The sequence below is a fragment of the Podarcis bocagei genome (genome assembly GCF_964188305.1).
Source record: "Podarcis bocagei genome assembly, chromosome: Z".
NCBI lineage: Eukaryota > Metazoa > Chordata > Lepidosauria > Squamata > Lacertidae > Podarcis > Podarcis bocagei.
This window is the reverse complement of record NC_138140.1, coordinates 39,344,069-39,367,459: the sequence shown is the minus strand read 5'-3', so window position 1 is coordinate 39,367,459 and position 23,391 is coordinate 39,344,069. Positions and strand designations below refer to the sequence as shown.

At 42.6% G+C, this 23,391-nt stretch overlaps 1 protein-coding gene across 3 annotated transcripts in view; it reads left to right on the top strand.

Annotated features, from left to right (window-relative positions):
- Positions 1 to 23,391, top strand: part of PCDH11X (protocadherin 11 X-linked) — a 745,920-nt gene that overhangs the window by 394,629 nt on the left and 327,900 nt on the right. For all 3 annotated transcript variants that reach the window (XM_081179390.1, XM_081179391.1, XM_081179392.1), the window contains one exon: positions 13,259 to 13,330. In XM_081179390.1, coding sequence (XP_081035516.1) covers positions 13,259 to 13,330 — 72 coding nt within the window. Of the gene's footprint in view, positions 1 to 13,258; positions 13,331 to 23,391 lie in introns of those variants that run through there.

The window sequence follows — 23,391 nt, the reverse complement described above, 5'->3', positions numbered from 1 at the left end:
TTAAAAGCACCTCTGACAGCCCCATGCTCAATATACTTTCATTTGCGTGGACAGGCGGAGTCCCCAGATCCTGCACGGTCCCCCCGTCATGTGGAATAACGACTCAAGACAACGTGCTATGGGATTAAATTGGCCACAACTTTATTAAATTTCAAATGTGGGTAGACATTGGCTCAGGCATTGGGCGTTCTCCCTCCCCGGTCCCCAGCCGGGGACCTAGGGAGCATCAGGGTTATCCAGTGTGTGGGGGGGATGGGCCGGCTCTGGAGAACATATGTTCAAGCAGAGATGGCCGCCCCCGTAACGCCGCCGCCGCAGGAGAGAGCAATGACGACCTTTCGGTGTACGGCCAAAGCCTCCCTTCAGAAAACCCCTTTAATGGGGAACCCTGGTATCGCCGCCGCAAGAGGAAGATGGACAAAAGGATTCCGCCCAAGGCCTGATACCGCCAAAGTTGTGACGTTTTGCTACGGGAAAGGCGAAACCTGCCAATGCAGGGAAATTCCTTTCCGGCCCTTTAACAGCGACCTTAACGTAGCAGCGCCCGCATACCTGTGAAGAAAAGTTAACCTGCAAATAAGACATTAACTGAGGGTGGGTAGGGTGGGAGAAGCTCTGGAGCCAAGTGAGGATTCCCAGGTAAGATCCTCCCTCTATTGTGTGGGCAGGTAATCCCTCCCCTACCTGGCCTGGTCTCCTTGGCAACACTTCCCCCAGGTGGGATTGGACAACTGACTGAGGTAGGCGGAGACCTCCAGGTATCCCACCTGAGGGAAGGCAAAGCCAAGCCTATGCTGTTGGAGCCGCTCCGGATCTAGGGGCTGCACGCGTCCACGCAAAGGGCGCCCCCCATTTTAAGCGGGGAGCGGTCATTCATCTCTGTGCTGTGACACAGCCAACATTGGGAGGTAGGAAATATATGCAGTGTCAAACTTTACAGGTTTCCTTCCTCATCCCCCACCCAGAGTCATCATCATTGTTATTTTTATATACTGTTTTATGCCAGAGCAGGCCATCATTTAAGGGGAGGTGCGAAGTGTTTGGCTCAATTTGGAAAAACCACTGGAATAGATCTAGATACTGCAAAGTTAAAAATTAGTAAGCAGCAATTTAAACACACAGACACTACCAACAGGGACCTATGTTGCCAATTGGGATTAGGGGTGTAAGAAGGCATTGATTTACATTCTGACCCATATTTGTTGTATGCAGTACTGTTTCGGTTCCACTGCAGCTCAGCTTCTGAAGAAACTATGTTATTCACCTTGCTGCCTACTGTGGAGTAATATTATGTTCTTAATGGCATTATTACTCCACACCATTCATTGCAAAGGAAACACAGTGCAAATATTGAGTGGGAGAATCATTGGTTACATACAATTTGTAGACAGGAAACAGCAGTGAATATCAATAGCATTCACTGGATTGAGTCCCATTTCAGACAATGGATGAAAAAGTGAACATCAACAATTTCTGATCCCATTTCCATTTCAGTTGGAATTCCCAAACATTCTTAATTTGGCAGTAGGACAGTTGAAAGTTTTGCTTTGCTTGTTTGGCCAAGTAATTGCTCATGCTAAAAAAACACTTCTGATCATGGAAAGTAAAGAAATCAGATATTCTTCATTGTTTCTCCCCTAAGAATTTGAATTTCAGATTTTTGGAGAAGTTTGCACCTTGGGCCATTAAGGACAGCTTTCCTCCCCTATGTCCAAATTGTGATGAATATAACTGAATGCGTGAGACAGTCATCTTAAATTTTAAACAGCAAGGGAAGCTCACAGGAATTCTGGAAGGAAAACCCCAAGTAAAAGAGGAAGTGAACAAGAGTGGCAGAGTGCTTTAAGGAGCAGGAGCCTTTCTGCAGGGTTGAGGCTGGTAAGAGTTGGTTAGAGTTAAGCTGATGGATGGGGATATAGTGACATAAAGATAGTTTGAAGGGTAAGGTTGAGAGAGTTATGTTGTTTCTTTGTTTGTTTGTTGATCAACTTATATTCTACCTGTCCTCCCAAAGCACGCAGGGATGGCAAATCATCAGTAACAATATCATTAAAAACATTCTAAAAACAGCTAAAAACAATCACATTACAGTGGTACCACGGGTTAAGTACTTAATTCGTTCCAGAGGTCCGTACATAACCTGAAACTGTTCTTAACCTGAGGTACCACTTTAGCTAATGGGGCCTCCTGCTGCTGCTGCACCGCCAGAGCACGATTTCTGTTCTCATCCTGAAGCAAAGTTCTTAACCTGAAGCACTATTTCAAGGTTAGCAGAGTCTGTAACCTGAAGCGTATGTAACCTGCGGTACCAGTGATACCAGCATTGTCCATAACAGTGTATTTTAGCCAACAGATGTCTTGGCAAACAGGAACTAGTTTTATATGGGATTCCTGGTCATATTTTGAACACAGGAAGCTATTGCCAGTCCATGTAAGAGGGCTTCCTGTGTTCAAAAGATGACCAGGAATCCCTCTTACATGGACTGGCAATAGCTCTCTATAGTTTTGGGTGGGAGTCACTCTCAGCCCTACTTGGAGAAGTTGACAGCTGAACCCTGGACCACACACAGATTCTCTTCCACTGAGCTTCATCCTTTACCAACTTAACAGGATTGTGATGAGTGTTTGCTCTCTTTGCAATGATCATTCAGCTCATTCAGCACATTGCTTTGGCCACAACTGTCTCATTCAGGGTCCAGTATGAAGACTTCTGTCCATTTCTTGCCCATATTAGTTCTGAAGGTCTTTGCCAATAGATATTTACCATTTTTGCCATCATCTGCATTTTCCACCCCTCCCTCAAAAATATTAATTGTCTTTATTGTCTCAAGATACATTTACAAATGTCTGTTTTTCTGAAAATATTATTTTTAATGTGCAATATTGGTATATTTAAACTACCAAGAACTGTAGCACAGCATTCAAGTAAGTGCAAAAATTCTGGCAGATAGCTTAGCTCTAATCTGCACATTCATCTGAGCAGTGTGGGATCAGGCCATTTCATTTCAGAATTTCCAAAGATTTAATGCCTTAAGCATCTCTGCTCTGATTGCAACAGTGCCAGAGCCCTTCCATTTAACTCCATCCACATTTTTCCCTTGGCCAGCACATCACAGAATCAAGCTGTTGAGAAATTTCACTGAGACTTCTTTCTTCTTCCGTCATTCTGATTTATAGTAAAGAGAAAGAGAGAGAGAATAAATGTGCCTTTCAAGATTAGTGATGATTTTAATTTTTAATACCACGTACAGTATCTAACATTTCACTCGGGATTCGGGAGAGAAAATCCTTTTTCTCAACTTAAGGAAAAAAATGGTGGGATGCAATTAAGCTAAAAATTACCCATGAAATAGAATGTTTCGGCATCACTTTCTCCCCGGTGACTTCCACCAATGAGAAGTAATAATCATCTGGTCTCGGAACACGGATTGGGTTTCTCTGCTTAGAAACGGCTGGGTTTTATGGAGCCATTAAGAATCAGAATTTGCTGCATGAATATTCACCAACAGAGGGATTTGCCAGCACTCTGAGTTGAAAGGCATTGTTCTTGTCTGGATGACCTCCTTGTGCAAAATGATCGCTTTATCCTTCTCAACATCATTATGTTTGCTGCAGAAAGAGAAAAGGGGGAGAATAGGGGGGTAAAACCACCCCGCTGGGCCCCATCATAATAACGTGTAATCTTCTTGCTCAGTTTAGCTGAGATTTAAGAAGCCTCTGTTCATGGAAGCAGTTTTCAGAAAAGTCTGATCTATAATTTACTAGAATCAACCCGGCAAAAGAGCAAAAGGCTTTAGATACAACCCTTAAAACTCTTAAATGAAGATTAGTTTAAAGTTTGACAATCTGCTGCAGAACCATCTGCCAAATCTCGTGGCAGGTTTCGTTAAACCTTTTTTGAGCTTTCCTTATCATGTTACTCATTCCTCTCCTCTCCCCTTCCTTCCCCCCTCCCTAGCTATCCCTCCTCCCTCCCAAACCCTGAATTCATACCATATTAGCAGGTAACTGAATAAAGTGCCACAAAGACATGACTTCTCCTCCTGAAATCTGAATAGATCCTGTTTCAATAATGGGGTCGTTAGAACCTCTTGAAGATCCTGCTGCAAGCTTGCCCGGCTTCCAAGTTACCGTATTTTTCGCTCTATAAGACGCACCAGACCACAAGACGCACCTGGTTTTTGGAGGAGGAAAACAAGAAAAAAAATATTCTGTATCTCAGAAGCCAGAACAGCAAGAGGGATCGCTGTGCAGTGAAAGCAGCAATCCCTCTTGCTGTTCTGGCTTCTGGGATAGCTGCACACCCTGCATTCGCTCCATAAGACGCACACACATTTCCCCTTACTTTTTAGGAGGGAAAAAGTGAGTTTTATAGAGCAAAAAATACGGTATTTTCCTTGTTGCCATAAGGAAAGGTAATTTCAATATATCCTGGCCAAAGCTATTTGTGCGACTGCAGTCAGACATGGGGTTTATTGCATTAGTGTTACTGGCTAGCAGTTTTGTCCAGGTTTCTAACATTCATTTTATTTAACTTTTTATTTATTAAATTTCTATACCACACTTCACCTGAGGATCACAGGCTGGTTTACGATATAACCCTAACCATGTTGTATTCCTAGACATTTCTCAGATTTTTTTCTTTTTTCTTTTCAAATTATAGACCTGTAAATCATTTTTAGCACTTCACTTTAGGCAACATTCAGCAGCAACCTTAATGTTTTTCCTTCCTTTCTCACACTGAGGTGGCTTGTAGTGATTTTGTCACTTCTGCTTGTGGTGGCAAATGACTCAGACAAAACGTTCACGAGGAAAAGGTCTTCCTATATCTCACAACCATGGGTATTCCTAGATCCTTTATGTCTCACCTCTTCACATACCAACTTTCCCATGGAATTAGCATGGAATTACTCTTGCTCTTTCTCCCCCTGCTGTCAGAAATGTGATTTACAGGCTTATGAGGCAGAGCCTTCTTAGTCATGGCACCTTAACTTTGCCCTTGGAAGGACCTTCCCACAGTTTTGCTGATTTCTTTAGGGTACTTGTGAATAAGTGGCTTTTTCATCAGGTTTTTGGACTTGCGTGTCTAATTGTGTGATGTAATGGGTGTTTGGAATATTTGAGGATATTTTTTACTTGTATGTGGCTTCCTGATTAATGGTTTGTTTCTTTTAGAAACAAATTTATTTTTAAAATTTTTATCGTTACTATTGGAGCCTCTGGGATGCTCCATCCTCCAAAATGGTGGAGTAGAAATATTGAAATAAATAAATAAGGGTAGCCTTATAACTCTGTATATCAGCTTATCATAACAGCCATATTTCTATCCCTTTATGTTTCCCTAAAATATCAACGATGACTGAGAGTGACTTTATGTAATCCAATGCACACTTTTCAGGAAATGTGTGTAGTAGCTTAAAAAAGGAGATGAAAGATGGTGAAGGATGCTTTTGTGCAGATGTGTGGCACATGAGTACTGTAAGCAAATTTCTTTAGTCAAAAGCATCCCCAAGGCAGGTGGCTTAAGCCTCTAAAGCTTTTCCGTGTAAATAAATTGATTACCATTTTGTCTTCTAAAGCATTTATTCTTAACAAATAACACAACCTTCTCCCCACCATCCGAGTAGTGACAGTGGGCAGACAGGAATCCCAATTCATGTTTTATGAGGTCATTTAAATTGGCTGATTGAGAGGGAACAATAAGTGCATTTCAAAACAAAACAAACAAAAAAAGATAGATGATGCTTGGCAGAGCAATTTTGGATGGTGAAGAGGCTGGCAAATCTATGCTGCCTTGGTTGAACTAAGTTGTAGCCTGCTTGTGGTGATGAGTTTCACACCTCCTTAACAGGCGAAATAAATGGCATTTAGGATGTCATGATAACTGTTAGCTTCAGTACTGATGCCAAGCTTATTTTTATAGCTGTTATTAGAGTGGGAGTGTTGAACCAACATGACTGCTCCTCTTGCAATATTCACCTGTCTAAAGAGGTATTGTGGAAGGTCCACCATTAGATGAGGTATCAAGGTACCACTTCCTGAGTGTGTTTATGGCACACACACACACACACACACACACACACACACACACAGAGAGAGAGAGAGAGAGAGAGAGAGAGAGAGAGAATATCAGCAATTAATCTTTATGAAAGGATTCATTAAGTTGACATCATGAACATGCTCATACTTAATCTATATTTGAAATAAATCGTTTCCAAATGGACAAGACCTCTCCTTTGATGTCACATTCCTGATGGGATTTGTCTGCAGCTAGGACTTGGGCACCCTGGATCATGCATCTGGCTAGTCTCAGGTAGTCACTTATACCTCATTACGATCCCTGATTTTGACTCCTCTTCAGAGTGAAGCTGGAACCTGGATGCAAGAGACATGGCATATTGTGTGAATGTGCTTCTGTGTTTTGAGCTATTGGAGATAGCTCTATCCCTTCAATGCTCTTCAGCCACCCATGCTGAATCTGTTCCCCATTACACTTGTAGGTTATTTCAAAGGACTATAGTTTTAAAAGTTACTTGAGCTTTAGTTAAGCATGCCATTATGTGAGCCTGATTTCTGCTAACAACCATGCCTGGTTGCCAGGGAAATTTTTTATTGGTGCCGGGATTGGGGCTTTGGGAGCCGTAACTGTGCCGCTGATGCCATAATGTAACATTCAAACTGAAATCAATCATAGCATCTTCATCTCATTATAGATTTAATTTTCTTCTGTGTATTAAGTTTAAATGTCAGATGGATGAGAGTAAAAGGAGCATAAACAAAGGGACCTGGGATGGTGTTTCCAGTGTTCTGTGAGACCAGGGGAAGAAGGTTTTGTCTGGGGTAAAAGTATGTGTGAATGAGAAAGAGATAATGGAAGATTATCTCTTACCTAGAAGCTTGTGCATTTTCAAGGAGAAATGCAAAAGGATACAGGCAGCGAAGGGCACTGCCCCACCAACCCTAATCTGCCTCCACCTGCCTGCCTTCTTATTTACAACCAGCCTAGGGGTGGCAGCTTCTTTCTTCTTGATCCTTGTAGAGCACAACAGTGGGGAGCAGTGTTGGAAATTCAGATATATAAGCTAGGCAGCAAATGACACCTTAAACCTGGGTTGCGGTTGCCACAACGGCATGCCTATTTTCCAGGGGGTTGGAATAGATGGCTCTTGGCATCCTTTCCAGCACTGCAGTTCTTTGATTCTATGATCTCAACTACATTGCTTGACTGTAGCTTGCTCTTGCAACAATTCATTTGTCCCAGTATGCAAGAAGAAGGAACACACAGAGAGGAAATGGAAATGGTATTAACTATGGACTAAGGCAGAGGTTTTTAACTGTGGTCTTGAGTTCCATTTGGATGGCCTGTGGAAAAGCTTCAGCACTGCCAAATATACCTGCATTCAACCCTGTACTTACTTTCCTTGATGTGATGATGGAGGACTAAGATGCCCGGCAAGGGGTCCATGATTCGCACAGCAGTGCAAAAGTACAAGACGCGCATCTTTTTCTGCACACGAGTCAGCTGGCTTGATGGAGATGCCAGTCGCCAACCTGGTGCCCATAAATCTTTATACAGTCACAATTGGACACATGCCAGTAGTAAAACATGCCTGGAGTCTGGGGAATTGTGAACACGGGAGGAGAATGGGAACAAAACTAGATAGCTAGATAAATGTATACAGTGGTACCTTGAGTTACATACGCTTCAAGTTACAGATTCCGCTAACTCAGAAATAGTGCTTCAGGTTAAGAACTTTGCTTCAGGATGAGAACAGAAATTGTGCTCCGGTGGCGTGGCAGCAGGAGGCCCCATTAGCTAAAGTGGTGCTTCAGATTAAGAACAGTTTCAGGTTAAGAACGGACCTCCGGAACGAATTAAGTACTTAACCCGAGGTACCACTGTAATGGAAAGAAACACACACACATCATCACCCACAGCCATTTTACAACAGTAGAGTAAGCTCAACACTGCATCCACCGAAACTTCTCAGAACCGACTAATAGTTACAGGTGGAAATAATTAAATGTTTGAATACGTAGATGTGGGTGTTTCCACAAACAACATACAGTAGTAAAGGCTGAGATAATGATCCTCACAATTCCATTTATTTATTTATTTATTTATTTATCTATTTATTTGGTACTATCTAAAATGAGCAATTCTTTCAAGTCAAATAGGATGGCTGTGGCATTTGCCCATTCCTTGTGATTTTGTTTGTACAGGGGGATGGAAATGGTTTTTGTAGATTGACCAATGAGAAAGCTCAGAGGTGGAGCCTACCTGGTTTTGAGGCTCAGTCCAGGGGTTTTACCATTGGGGGATAGGGGAGTCAGAGTCAGACAGAGCTAGTAAAAGACAAACATAGCGGTTGTGACAGCCAGAGTGAGAGACAGGGATAGAACTGAGAGAGAAGTGTGTGACAGTGTGAGATAGTGGCACATCTAGTTAAGGACGCGAATTTGAGAAATCATTCTGGATATATTTAAAACTTGTTTGTTCTTCAATAAACTTTAATCTTCGTTGTTGACTTTACAACCTGACTGAGACTTAGCATTTCACCAGAAGAAACCTGGTTGGTGGCAGCAGAAGAATAAAGCAGTGGTGTACAGGTCAATAGTCCATGAAACGACCGGGGGCTCTGTACGAATGCCACAGTGGCATTCAACTAACTGCTTCCACTAGCACAAAGGGACTGGTGATCCCTCTCCTCTCCCCCCTCACCTCCTGCATGCCCTCTACATTTTTTTTCTGGGAGTTTCTGCAATGCTCTGTAACAGACCTGGGGGAGGACATGTGGTTGCAACAAGAGAAAGAAGTTCCATTCTGTAAATGGAAATCCTTGCACCAGTGGAAATCCTTTGTTGGCTATTAAGATGGTGTCAAATGGAACACTCCTGTAATCATGTGTGTATAGATTAGTTTTTGAAGATGCTTATTGATGAAGAAATTAGCTGTAACCATTAGAACAGTGCTTTTCTCTTGGTTCATGAAGTCTGCCTTCTATTCTGGCTCTGCACCTACAGTGCCATGTTTTTCTAGTGAATACAGAGTCTTGCCCCATATCAGAGAAATATGTAGCCATATTTGGGACACAGAGAAAGAGCAAAATATCAAACCTGTTCCCAACAACACTGTCTTTAATGAAGTACAGTGGTACCTCGGGTTACATACGCTTCAGGTTACATACGCTTCAGGTTACATACGCTTCAGGTTACAGACTCCGCTAACCCAGAAATAGTGCTTCAGGTTAAGAACTTTGCTTCAGGGTGAGAACAGAAATTGTGCTCCGGTGGCACAGCAGCAGTAGGAGGCCCCATTAGCTAAAGCGGTGCTTCAGGTTAAGTACAGTTTCAGGTTAAGAATGGACCTCTGGAATGAGTTAAGTACTTAACCCGAGGTACCACTGTATGCAGTTTCTCAGAATCCTCTAAGATCTTTCCTCTGGAATGCTTTTTATCACTACTGAATAAGAGAGAGAGAGAGAGAGAGAGAGAGAGAGAGAGAGAGAGAGAGAGAGAAGTTAAAGGACATAAGAAATGGCCATTGTGCACATTCACCAGGCCTCCCATGAAGAAGGAATTGTGCACATTTCCCAGTCAATAGACATAAACACCAGCAAGCCTTGGGAAATGTGCATGTGTAGACTAAATTTTGTACATTATCTGGTCTTTATACATGATTCCCCACCCCCACCCCCGCACACACATACATCAGAGAGAGGGAGGGGGAGGGAAGGAGGGAGAGATCATGGATATAATGCACATTCATCTCTGTGACTTGTTTAGCTTTATTGAAAAAAAATCTCAGTCAATGTCCTTCAGGAAGTCAGAGGGTATATTTGCTGTTTACCAAAATCTAGTATGAAGCTTCACTACATTAGGAAACAAAGCCTAGTGTTTGCCATTCATCTCAGGCGCTGGTTCAAGGCAAGCAGGTGCAATATACTCACACAAGAATTTAGTAAAGATACTCTGGAGGCTGCAGTGGCACCTCCGTCCCTGTGCTCATAAAAAGCCATAGCATTTATGGGCAGAGTTGAGCAATCATTATGCACATTAGCTGGTTTTGCAAGGTGGCTGGAAAATGAGATGTAATTTCACTGGGGAGGGGAGAATGGGCTGCCTCAGCAAAAGGGATTTTTTAAAGGCGACTTTAATTCATCCAGATCATATGAATTTTCATTAATTCATTTATTTATTTCTAATTAGGAGATCCGCCAAGTTGTAAGATTAAAAAAAAAAAAGTTGAAAGGCCAATGAGCTATTAAATTCCACATCTTTTACAAAACACTTTTTTTTAAAAAGAAGAAGCAGCTTTAAAGAAAGTTGCCTCTTTTTCAGTTCCTGTAATAAAAAAACCCACATTGCCTAAGTCTCTCTCTCTGTCTCTCTCTCTCTCTCTCTCTCTCTCTCTCTCTCTCTCTCTCTGTCTCTCTCTCTCTCTGTGTGTGTGTGAAAAACACATTCAAACTTGTTTTAATAATTAAGCTTACAAGGTTTATCCAGACTGCATACAAACAGGGTCACCACTTTAAGGCCAAACTAGACACTGGAGATGCATGAATGCATCTCCACCCTGTTATTTATGCATGCATCTATTGCCAGATTTAGATTGGGGTCTCAGTGCAGGGTGATAGTTAACTCTCCCTCCCCATCTCCGAGCTGCTGTTAGCTGAGGAATGGGAAAGACACAGCGAGCTGTAGCTAATAGCAGCTTTGAACAAGGGCAGGGTTTGTAGTAGGACCACAACATGCTGCATCCCATTCCAAATTACCTTTGAGAAATGATTTTGGTAAAAACGATAAAAAGAGGAGATGGAAAGATGCCCACACATGCATCCAACATCACTTCCAGAGCTCTGTTTGGGTGTGCAGATCATACACAGGATGAAAATTGTATGAGGGAGAGCAAGGGTGTTAGGGAATGTCCACCCACTCTGTCCCCAATTTATTTTGTTGCTTTCGCAAGTTCTGCATTAGTAGGATTTTATATTGCCTTCAGGAATGAAATAAACTCCTGACTTCAGAAGTTCACCCTTCAACTTATGGAGGGTTTTAAATAAGGAGGCCACATGACGGGGGACAGGACTTGCCAGCATATATATTGCTCTCATTTTCATGATTTTCAATCCTCTAGGAGCCATATAGAAGGGGTTCTCCAGGCAATATAGAGGGGTGTAAGTTTATTTGCTTTTCTTTTGCATTTCTTCTTTACACTTCATCCTACGAATAAGATTTGCCCACCTGAATTCAGAAAAGGAAAACATTGTGTGACCAGGCTGCGCCAGCCCCAGCCCCCAGGGATCATTAGAAAGGAACAAAGACTCTGACAATGTGTTATGGAATTAAAATTAGGCCACAACTCTATTAAACTTCCGAATGTAGGAAGACCTTGGCTTAGGCCTTGGGCGTGTATCCCTCCCAGCCCCCCAGACGGGGGAACTGGGGCACATCAGGGTTAATGGGATATGGGGGTGTTCTGCGAGACATATGTGTAGCAGGCAGCCCCACCCATATCCCCACATGCAGGGTAGTTCACTGACAACCTTTCAGTCTATGACCAGTGACACCCATATTACAACCCCTTTAAGAAAGGACCCTGGAATCGCTGCCACAGTGGGTGAATCACCACTTCACACACACACACCCATTATATGGAAGAAAAGACTAAAGGATTCCACCCAAGGCCATAAACCACCAAAGTTGCGATGAATTGCTACGGGGAAAACAAAACCTGCCAATGCAGGAAAATTTATTCCCAGTCCTTCTTCCCAGACAGCAACCAGTCAAAGACCATAGCAGCGCCCGCTAAGCAGGAAGAAAAAGTTAACCTGCAAACAAGAAAACATTAAACAAAGGGAGGGGAGGGTGGGTGAATCTCCTGAGCTGACTGCCTGGCTACTATTGGCTCCACCCCCTGTATATAATGGGACTGGCCCCACCTCCCAGCAATGAAACTTGACTACTGAGGCTGGGCGTGAACCTCCAAATAATACTGAGAGGCAGACCAGCCCCTGTTTGCCATTAAGCTCCATGGGAACTGTAGCACCAGGTGCGATCCTGCAAAGGGCACCCACAATGCAAAGTGTGAATGCTCATTGTCCTTTTGGCAGTGCAACATATAAATTAGCACATGCACACTTTATGCAAATCTGCGCCTACCCTCATACTCTGTTGCGTTGATGCATTGCTTCTTTTTTTGTCACTGCATAAGTGGTTACCTTCTTCATGGCACTGATAACAGTGGCAGTGTCCATATGCCAGGACTCATCCCAGGCATAGGAAAGGGGTGCTCAAGTCCAGCCACGGCAGGTTATTTCCAGACATCCATGAAAAATAATACAGTAGACCTGGATTAGTCCCATAGCAGAAGATAGAGAGATATGCTAAGGCACATTTTATTTTCTTATTTGTTAACATTTCTTTGCATCCTCATAACAAAAGTTATTTGAACAGCTTATTGCTGTGATTCCCCCTGGGTACTATGATCCAGACCAGGAGAAGGAAGCACTAGAGGAAGAAGAGTCTGAAGTGGAGGGTGGCGAGACAAAAGAGCAGAGTACTTTCAATGAACCCCACCCCATCTCCCAGATTTTCAGAGGCTGCCTCTTTTCTACCCATGGAGGAGAAGGGACTGTTAGAGAATGTGAAGGCTGAGCATATCTCAGAGGTGCCACATTCTGCAGCACAGTAGGAGGGATCTAGCAGTGTATGTTACTGAGAAGTGGCACAACAAGAAAAGAGAGATGAATTCCGCCTTCAGGCCAAGAATTCCCCCAGGGGCAGGAATTCTCACAAGCTGCTGGGCATTCTCTGCCTCTTCTTAAAAGGTTGGCAAGGTAGGTGGGGAAACTCACCGGAACAACTTCACAGCTCCTGTGCAGTCTTTGAAGCTATGTTATGGATCTTGGAAATCTGTACCTTGGTGCTGAGCCTGGACCAGAACTATCGTTGCTGTCCTTTCGTCATGTAAGGGTGTGGGGACTGTGGTCTACTCTTTCCATGATACTGAATTGATCCTACTTGTCTGCTATAATAACCTTCCCCTCCATTACTTACAAGGAAGTATCTGTTGTCATTTTTTTGGCAGCAGCCAGCACACTTACAGCAACTATAAAAACCAGTTAAATACAGTGAATTATTATAACGCCATAATCCTTTCACTGATGTTCATACAAACATGCACAACTGTATGCCAAATGTTTATATGCTGGCCTGAAAAATACTGACTGTTCATATTTCTCTTTCTTTCTGCAAGCATTCAAAAGAATCTGGAAGACCCCAAACACCATTAAAAGAAACAAGTCTAGAGTCGTGGACTCAGCCACAGGTAAGAAACAGCATTAGCATTATCTCTCCTTTTCTCATGTTGTCCTAGAGCAAGGATTGAGAAAGCATGGCACTCCATATGAAGCTGAGTACCCAACCATAGCTGTCAACCTTCCCTTTTTTTGTGGGAAATTCCCTTATTCCAGCGCCGCTTCCTGCTGCTATCCCGGATTGTTAGATATCCCGTAGACTGTCCCCGGGACAGACGAGGCTACTGATCCCTTATTTTCAAATCTGAAAGTTGACAACTATGTACCCAACTCCCATCAACCCCAACCAACATGGCCAATGATCATGGATAATAGGAGCTGTAATCCAACAAGATATGGAGTGCCATAGGTCCCCAGAGAATTACTGTATATTGATTTTAAATATTTTGGTTTGTGTACAGCATATAGTCCTCTGAAAACAAGCAATGGTAAATGTTGTACTTCAAAAATACATATATTTTAGGCCTCTAATTTTCTTAGATCCTGCTCAAAAAATGACAGGATTATTAGACACACTATAAGAATGTGCTCACTTCTTAGTAGTTCTGAGTATCTTGTATTCAGTTTAGTTTGGCAACTTGAACTTTGAGGCTTGAGAAGAAACTTGGCGGACATTTCTCTGTCCAGCAGTTGCAGATTAATCTGGCAGCAGTCACAACCAGCTAAATTGCAAACATCCTGAATCATACTAGGACACACATTTAAAAGGGTGGCCCATAATGCTGGCTACATGGTGTAGGGAGATTCAGGCAGACAGTAGAACCAGTAGGCTATACTGAAGGACCAGAGTAACAGTAAGTGTCCAAGAATGCAAGGTACTCGTGCTGTATCTCGTGTGACACAACCATTCCTGGACTTGTACCACTTCCGCACACAGAGTGGGGAAATCAAATGTTTGCATGCTCTAAGAGATAAATACATTTTGTGCAAGCAAAACTGGAAATTCACTTCCAACATGCTAGTTTTCTATTTGCTTGGAGGGTGAGTGTTTTTGTTGAACTATGGAAAAAACATTCGAAAATGGCATCCTTTATTCGCCTCCTGACAAAGCAGTCCCCAAACAGTTGGTACATGTGAGAAATTAGAAATAAATTTTAAAACATGCTGTGGAATTGTGGAGAACTGAAATTAAGATTGGAAAAATAGAGAGGGAGAGGGAGAGGGAGAAGGAGAAGGAGAAGGAGAGAGGGAGAAATTGAGACTAACCAAAAGTGACAGATTTGTCCAACCCTACATGGGGGGGGGGCAGAGTATTGGTGCAATTTGGGAATATGTACAAAATTGCACTAACTGCTTGGTCTGTGTCTTGAACAGCCCTTTTCCCACATCTATTTAGGGTTAGGGCGCCAGCTGTGGTTGAAACAGCTCGAGACCACAGGACTCTGGTATGACTCATCTAACTTTTCCTTTCTCCAAAGAATTTGGGTATGTGCAATAGTGGGTATAAAGCCAAAGCCGCAATCAGCAGCAGTAGGTGGTGGTGGTAGTGAAGTAAATTGTGGTGGTGATGGAGCTCTCTCCAAACTTTGATCACTTTGTATATTTGGACCTATTCAGTTTAACCTCTAAGAGCAGGTTAGACTGACAAATCAAAAGGGGGAAGACTCTGAAGCTTTGCTAGACTAGTCTGCTGGTGCTGCACAACTCTCCTGGTCACACTGGTATAGGTATGACATCAAAACATTATTAGGCAGATGCTCTTAAAGAAGCATCCTCCTAGGCCAAGGCCCATCAAGCCTAGAACTTTCCTTTCACATTGGCCAACTAGATGCCTATTAGAAGCCTGGCTCTTTTTTTAATGTATGCACATTATTACTAGTATGTGTGTGAGTGTGTAGGAGGACCACCAGTCACATGGGGCATGGTCATGCAAATTGGCCCATATTCAAGGCAAACTGCAGTGGTGCTGAGTCTCTAACAAGCCACTGACAAACAGAAATGTACAAATTAAGTCAGTGTCTGTGGAAATTATGAGAAGATCATTAACTCTGGGGATGGAATTCTATTTAAGTCTTCAGAATGACATCTTAAAGGCTGAAAGCTTATCAGCAGAACATTTTAAAATCTTAAGGTCCACTGGTTTTGACCCAACAGAAAAGAAATTATGTTCATGCAATTCAAGGGACGAGAAAAATGATGAATGAGTACATTCACGGACAACATTTAACTTGAAGACTATATAATGTGTTATAAAAGGAGGATTCTTGATTAGCTACAGTTATTTGATATTGCTTTGTGTCTTTACGTAATTGTTTTAGGGTTGCAGAGTTGAGCAGATTAATATTTTCATATTAACTTAGAGATGGGAGGAAAAATTGACAAAACTTTTGGATTTTAATTATGTTTTCTGTTTTGGCAGGCCTCACAAACTCTTTCTTTCTTTCTTTCTTTCTTTCTTTCTTTCTTTCTTTCTTTCTGCATTTATTCCAAATTACTGCTCAATAATTTCACCAGCTGGTTTTGCCTGTCTTGCTGTTTTTCTTGTAGTTCGAAACTATCTTTAGTTAAGTTGTACTGTATATGGTGGAGTTCAAGCTGTACATGGTGCTTTACATCACACAATTCTCTCTCAGTGTGAATTTATTTACTTGAAACCTTTTTTGCATTTTGGCTGAAAAGACTTGCAGGGCAGCTTACATGAGATCAATAACAAACAATACATTATCTGTCCAGACATTTTAAATCTGAAAGACACAACACAAAAGGAAAAAGGGAGCAGACAGGACCAAGCAAATTCAGACACTGGTTGCAGTTGCAAAGTTGAGCAACGGAATTGTTTGGCATGCTGCCAGTAGTGGCTGGTATTGTGGCACAGTTGGGGCTGTATTACCGACTTGGCTTGAATTGCCCAAGTGTCGTGAAGCCGCCATCAAGCCATTTGGGTGAAACAAGAACCACAGACACAATTCATTGGAGATTAAAATTAGGCCACAACTGTATTGATTACAGATGTAAGTGAGTTTTGTCTTGGCATTGGGTAGCCTATTAAGACCTCCAGCCTGCCTGCTGGAAGGATACCTGAATGCTATATATAGCTGTAGTACAGAGAGCCAGAAGTCTTTATCTTTTTATTCTTCTTTCTCTAATTTTTCTTTCTTTCTCTTTCTTTAGAATTTTCTTGTTCTTGTCTTTCTTCCTTTTTTTAAAAAAAGACCAAATAGCTGTTTTATATCAGTGTAGATACTTCATAATGGATATGTATTTTTGTATATCTCTGAGTAAGTATCAATAAATATATTTTTTTTAAAAAAGAAAAATGGATACCTGGGGGTCAAGCTTGATGTGGGTAAGAACAATGACATACTTAAAATAGGTGCTACCCCACAAGGTTGCCATGCTGGGGAGTGATATGGTCCTCGGCCCCTGCCTGGGCATTTGGCCAGCAGCTCCTCCTCCCCTTTGAATCCCTTTAATGTGATACCACACCTCCAGAGAACACAGTTCCCCTTCCACACTGACTAGAAGCTAACCCAATGCTATATCCGCCACAGTTAGGATCATTGTGAGGAAGGCAAAACCCTCAGACAGGCCCTATTAGTCTGCTGGGACAAATTCCTCCTGGCCCTGAATACGGCATCTGTAAAACCATAGCAAGTTCTAGCAAATACATTCATTGCCAACAAACTGTAAGACCGTGACTAGGGGGTCCATGCAGACTTGTGTACCCTCAAAACCAACAGTGGCTTGCTGGGTGGGACAACACTGCTATTCTAGCTTTCCAGCAGGTGCCTCACTGTTGCTTACTGGGAACAAGATTGGGAGGGAGAGGCAGCAAGGTGTTTGCTCATTATAATGGAAGCACACTAGCAGTTTGAGATTGTTTATGCAGATCATTTGCACTGCACTGACCTCCCCATTGCCTCACCCCTCCCATTAAGCAATAGCAACCCATGCACCTGGAAGCTAGCACAGTTCAACCCCACCTGGTGAGCCACTTCTGCTGAAAACAGCTCTCAGAGGGTTGAGGAAACTATCATCTGTTTGGTAGTTTGGAGCTGTGCTGTAGGAGGAAGGAATCGTCACAGACTGGGGACCTTATCTGAACCATGCAAGATTCCTCTACCTAATTTCAGGCAAATCTCCCCTGCCACAGGCCACAGAGATGGTAGGTCCCTTGACCCTCTAGAAAAGCTTTTCAGGGGAGACATGGGAATGCAAGGGGGGAAATAGGGGTGTGAAAAATTGGTTGTCCAAGCTGCCTTCTGCTCACAAAACGTTGGATACAGCACTTTATTGTCAGGCTGCATTATGTCAGCCTGCCTAGCAGAACAATTCAGACAGATTATCCCTGTCTACATGTTGTTTCACAATTTGAATTGAGCAACGAGTCAGGCATGTAAACCATATTTGTACATGGGAAACTGCTAGGGTTGAAGTTGACATCTGGGATGGGGGTGGAATATAGCTGTTGTGCATCAGGTATGGGTTTACTAAGAGTTATTGCTCTGATTGCTGGTTTTAGCTGTTTCCACCTCAATCACAGATTGTGTTTTCTCTGGTCCATCTTTTCTCCCTTCTAACAAATGCCAGTGCTATAAGGAGACCAATGAGCCAGTAAGTTTGAAATTGAATCGTCTTTCAGAAAAGCTTGAGTACAAACATGTTTACTCTCTCCCGCTCCTGTAACTTCCTACCTCCTCTAATGATGCAATATAGCAACAGTGACTGGGACATGATTTTGCATGAATCTGAAAATCCTTTGCATCAACCATGGTTTGGGTTGCATTCAAATCCTTTGCTGAAACCACTGCATTACAAATTGAACTTTGCAAGGGAAATAAACCATGCAGCAATTTGTGCCAGATGACTGGAGCTGGTTAGGGCCTTTGTACCTTCAGATAATTGAAATGGGGAATGGTTTGTTGCCCTGTCATGAGAACATAGCTGTGGATTTATCTTAGAGGGTCTAACTGCTTAGCTCACCCAAGAGCCTTACAAATTGACAGGAAGCTTGGAAGCTGTAAGTGGAATAGAGTTCCCTCTTTATCCTCAGCTACAATCATGCTAACCAAGGTAAGCAGTGTTGGGTTCTTCTTTTTGAGTTATTCAAGGGTGCATATTGTGCTTTGGTACTATTCTTTTTGGACAGAGGAGATGGGGAACCTTTATTACCCTGAAGACTATATTCTCTCAGCAGTAATATGCCAGGGTTGCAAATGCCACTTGTGGGTGAGGCTAGGGCCAGTGGTGGGAAGGGCCACAGCTTGGCGGCAGAACAACTGCCTTGAAGGTGTCTGGTTCAATCCCCAGCAGCTCCAGGTAGGGTTGGGAGAAAGTCTTGCCTGAAATCCTGTAAAGCCACTGCCAGTTATTGTAGATAGTACTAAGATAGGTGGACCAATGGTCTAACTCAGTATAAGGCAGCTTTCTATGTTTTCCCCTATGCCCCATCTCTCTCTATTCACATCTGTTCACACTTATGCTCTCTGCACTCTCTCTTACACACATACACCAATTTGTGCTATCTGTTCCCACCCTCTCACATGCATGCGCACTGTCTCTTCATCCACCCACCTGATTATTTGGGATCACCCGTGTAATTAAAGCTGCCCTCTCTTAATATGGCATTTCTGATTGGCTGAGATCACTCACTCTGCTCCTTGAAGACACACATGGCATGAAGCATACTCGGCTAGAAGTCAGTTACCTGGCTCTTGCCCCTCCCTCTTGATTAAACACAACCAGATCAAACCAGAACATTATGGGGTGAATGTTCTTATGATTGAGGGTATGCTCTGCCACCCACAAAATATATTTATTTCTCTGTAGCAAATTCAAGGGTGCCACCTGTGGCGTACTCTGTGTGTGTGGGGGGGGGGACACACAGGGGTGGTTGCTCCAGGAGCAAAATTGTTAAGGTGCAAAATTTCAACACCCAGTGCTGCCTCAATCTAGCTATGCACTTTTGTTGCTGGGCTCTGTTGAAAATGGCTTCTCCATGAGAACAAGGAAATGACCTCTCCATACAATGGAATGACTCCTCTTTTCTTATCTCTGCAATGTCCTGGGTGATGCTGGCACTGTTAAGCAATTGAATGTGCATGCAGATTCTGTCCATTGCCCTCCCTCCCTCCTTCCCACCCACCCATCCATCCACCCCTGGGTACTGGCAACCCATGCTACGCTACTGCTTTCCACCCCTCCATAATGGGTCCCAGCTGCATCCCTGTTACGACTGCGGCAGGAGCTAGCTGGCTTGCTTTCAATAAAGTGTGCTTCATGCTATGGTTCAAGACAAATGGCACCCCTGGGAACCAATAGAGTTCTGGGGGTGGGGTCTCCTTCCTGTCAGAAATGCAGGCTATACACCATATTGAAAATGCTTTCTATCCTGGAAGATAAGTAGACTCTCCAGTAATGTCTGATTGGTGTTTTTAATTTGTTTTTACAATCACATGATAGCTTATTCTGTTTTGGTCTTGCACTCCTGCATTAATTTCCAATTTAAAAAGTAAGATAAGTATGATTGCAAGATTAACACAAGCTATTTCAAGTTTTAAGAGTTCACCACCTTCCATCACCATTGTGAGGTGGCCGTCTCCAACGGTCATAATAATGGGAACATCCCAGAGACCCTCAGGAGCTTTCTGGGTAAAGATCAATTGTTTTTAAGGGATAAAAGAAAGCAAAGAGAATAGAACATATTTTGTGATCTATGGGCAGGGCTTACTGAGATATTAAACACCATGCATTATTTCATTTGTTCCTCCACTGTCTGATTAAAGCACGTGGCTGCTAAGCTATTTCAGCTTCCCAGTTAAGGGGACTCATAAACAGTTTTGGTTTTACAGAGGTCAGTTAGCTTGACATATTCCGAGTCTTTCTATGGTTATTTCAGCTTTGGGAGCAATCTCCTTTAAATTCAATTTTCCACAGTTGTGTCTTGGACTCAGAGATCAAAGGATGTCAGATCAAATCTCTGTTTCCAAAAGAGCGGAAAACAGAAGGTGTGTGTGTTTGTCAAACTGAGCGCCAGGTACCATATTGGAAGGATATAACAACATTTTGCTGCATGCAGATGACCTCACTGACATGCCACTCAGATTGCAAGCTCCTGGGGGATTGAATCTAACTCTCTTTGCTCATACTGCATCATGCAGCTCCAGGTCCATGCTGTTACATCACACTACTAGCATGATTAGCATTGGTTGAAACTATAGATATGAAACAAAAATGTAAGACAAGGCAGTAAAACAATAACATATCAAAACAAAACAAATCAAAACAAAACAAAACAAAACAAAACAAAACAAAACATAGAAGCACATTTTGAAACTTCTTTAGACTCACGGATTCCTTCCATTTCAGTCTTCATCTTGCCAAGACTCAAAAAATACTGCTTATCACTTCCAAATTGTGCCTTACATCTAAACAAACTAGACAAATGGTATCATCATCATTCTCTCCCATGCAGGGTCTCAAGGCCATGTGTAGTTAAAATGGTCCATATTCAATATCACTCATCTCATTCTACTTTCACACATCCACCAATGCACACAAGCACACTATCCACCCAATCAATCAACATCTTGAAGTCTTATTTCACTGCATCCTCACTGAAAATCTGGTTTGCTGGAAGTGCTGTTGCTGGTGGTGATGGAAGGGGAAATGAATTTTGTACAATGACTACCTGCTAGGTTTCCAGTCAGATGTCTTGGGTCAAAATGTCCTGGCATCAAATACAGCATGCTCTCTGACCTTCTAAACATTCATCATGTTCTTCAGTACATTTGTATTGAAAGGGAACAACTTGTTTTCAAATATTGCTGTGTGTATTATAAGGACACAGGAAAGAGTGGAAAGACCAGGGGCTGCTATGGTAATTTATGCTGCCCATGCCCTTGCCTTTCAAGCTACTTGAGCACATTTCCAATCGACAGCCCCAGAGTAAATATACATCAAACAAAATTGGCTTCTCCGTTTGGAGAACCCACTTCAGTAGCTGCAGTAATATATGGACCTTCTTGACAACTGCCATATATTTGCCGACCCTCCCCTTGAGCTAAAGCCAAGGCACAGGTGACCCTGAAGGTTAGCATACTCTGTTCATAAAGCATTTTCAATAAGGTTCTTTCTTAGCCGCCTTCAATGTCCAGTGATTAAAACCTCATTTGTAATCATTTCCAGCTGGTGGACATCTGCAAATACTTTATAGGTTGGACTTACATGCTAACCACAGGATGTTGGGTCTTTTATTACCAGTTGTTACTGCTTAAGTGATTGACTGACTTGTTACGCAGTAAGATGCAGGAGGAGATGCCTAACAGTTGTGTGGCCACCTCTGGGGGAAATGCCAGAGATATGGGTTCCAGAGGCTGCATAGTTCCAAGGAAGTGAGAGAAGCCTTCATTAGGCATAGCTGGAGCCACTTTCTTCACAGCAGGAGCAAATTTATCATTCCAGCTACCCAAAACTGCTGGAAGGTGCACAAAGACCGGGAACATATTTTATTTGTTATATGTTTTAATTAGCATATATTTCTGTATCACTTTTGTATTAAAAATATCGAAATCTGTTAACAGTAATAAAATACAAAAGGGGGGACACCATATTATGTGAGGTTATCCAATCTGTTATACAAGATAGATTGAGTGATAGATTGATAAGTAGCAACAGACAAGTAAAAGCAATAGTCTCCAATGAGTCTTAAAAGCCTTTGTAGCCATGAAGCTATTGCTCTACCTTCATTTAATGTGGCAGTGTGCCTCTGAATACTGGTTGTTTGGAAACACAAATGGGGAGAGTACTGTTGTACTCAGGTCCTGCTTTTGGACTTTTCCATAGGTATCTGATTGACTACTATGAGAGCATAGCACAGAGTTCGTTCAGCCTTTGGTCTGATCCGGCAGAGCTCTTCCAGATGCTATTTTTGTATGTAGCCTTAAAAGTTAGGTTAAAAGTTGTTAATCTAAAGCAGAGGTCACCAAACTTTGGGGTGGGACTATGGACACATCACATCCTATCACATACCATGGCCTATTCTACTTGCTGCAATTGAATGCTTCTTCAATTTTAATTGCAGCAGGAGGAGGAAACCCAGTGGGTGCCATGGAAGGCTTTGGAGGGGTGTAGATGTGCACCACCTGGGCATCACATGGGTGACCAGTTTTCTTGCCAAGGCTCACATTCGGAACATAATCTATACGCTAAAATGATTCTTTGCCTGGATGCAGAAACCAAAATTGCATGGCCAAAATTGTACCACCCATAAACGAGAGAGAGGTACCCACATGTTCAAGGATTGTGGAAGGACCAAAAGGAAATTCTGAAGAATATAGATAAGGTTGAGGGGAAGAATTTGAGCAACAGCACAATGATAACTGAGCACACTTAGGGGCCAAAGAATGTTGACAAGAAAGCAACAGAAAGCTTGGGAGGGCAGGGAAAGGGGAAATGAATCCTGGAAGCAGAGGCGGATTTAGGGCAGTGTGACCAGTTCTGCTGCACTGGCTGCTGAGCCTAAGGAGCACTGCAGAGCACCAAAAACGTGATGTCGAGAATTGAGCAGAATGGAACGCGAGGGAAGGGGTGCATTTTGACCTTGCACTGGGCACCACTGAAAGTTGATAAACCAAAATCTGCCTTTGCTGGCAAAGGGCACAGCAGGCGCCTACTTCCTTTGAATAATAAAGTGTGTCAATGAACATGTACAAAGCTGCTTTAGAACTGATTAGCCAGAGCAAGCTTTTGTCTCAGAATAGGATGGATGTTCTAAGGTGGCGACTGCAATTCCTGGCAGAATTTTAGAAAATTTGTGTTAATGAAGGCAGGTTCTGAATTGGCACCTTTCAAGGGCAGGGATAAGTTTTTGGCAAATTGCTATTGGATTCTTTCCCAAGGGTGGTACTGGAGGCTAATTTGGAGTATCCTGCTCAGCCAAGATGGCTCTATAAATTTTGAGAGTAGCTAAAATAGTTTCTAATACGATTAGTGAAATGTCTGGGAGGCATTCTGTACGTACTGGTGTGGCCCTTGTCTTGAGAAAGAGAAGTTAGAAGGAGATTTTGTAATGAGCACAAGTGAATCTTTAGGAAGCTGACACTTGCTTTTAATGAGATGGGAAAGCAGCTAA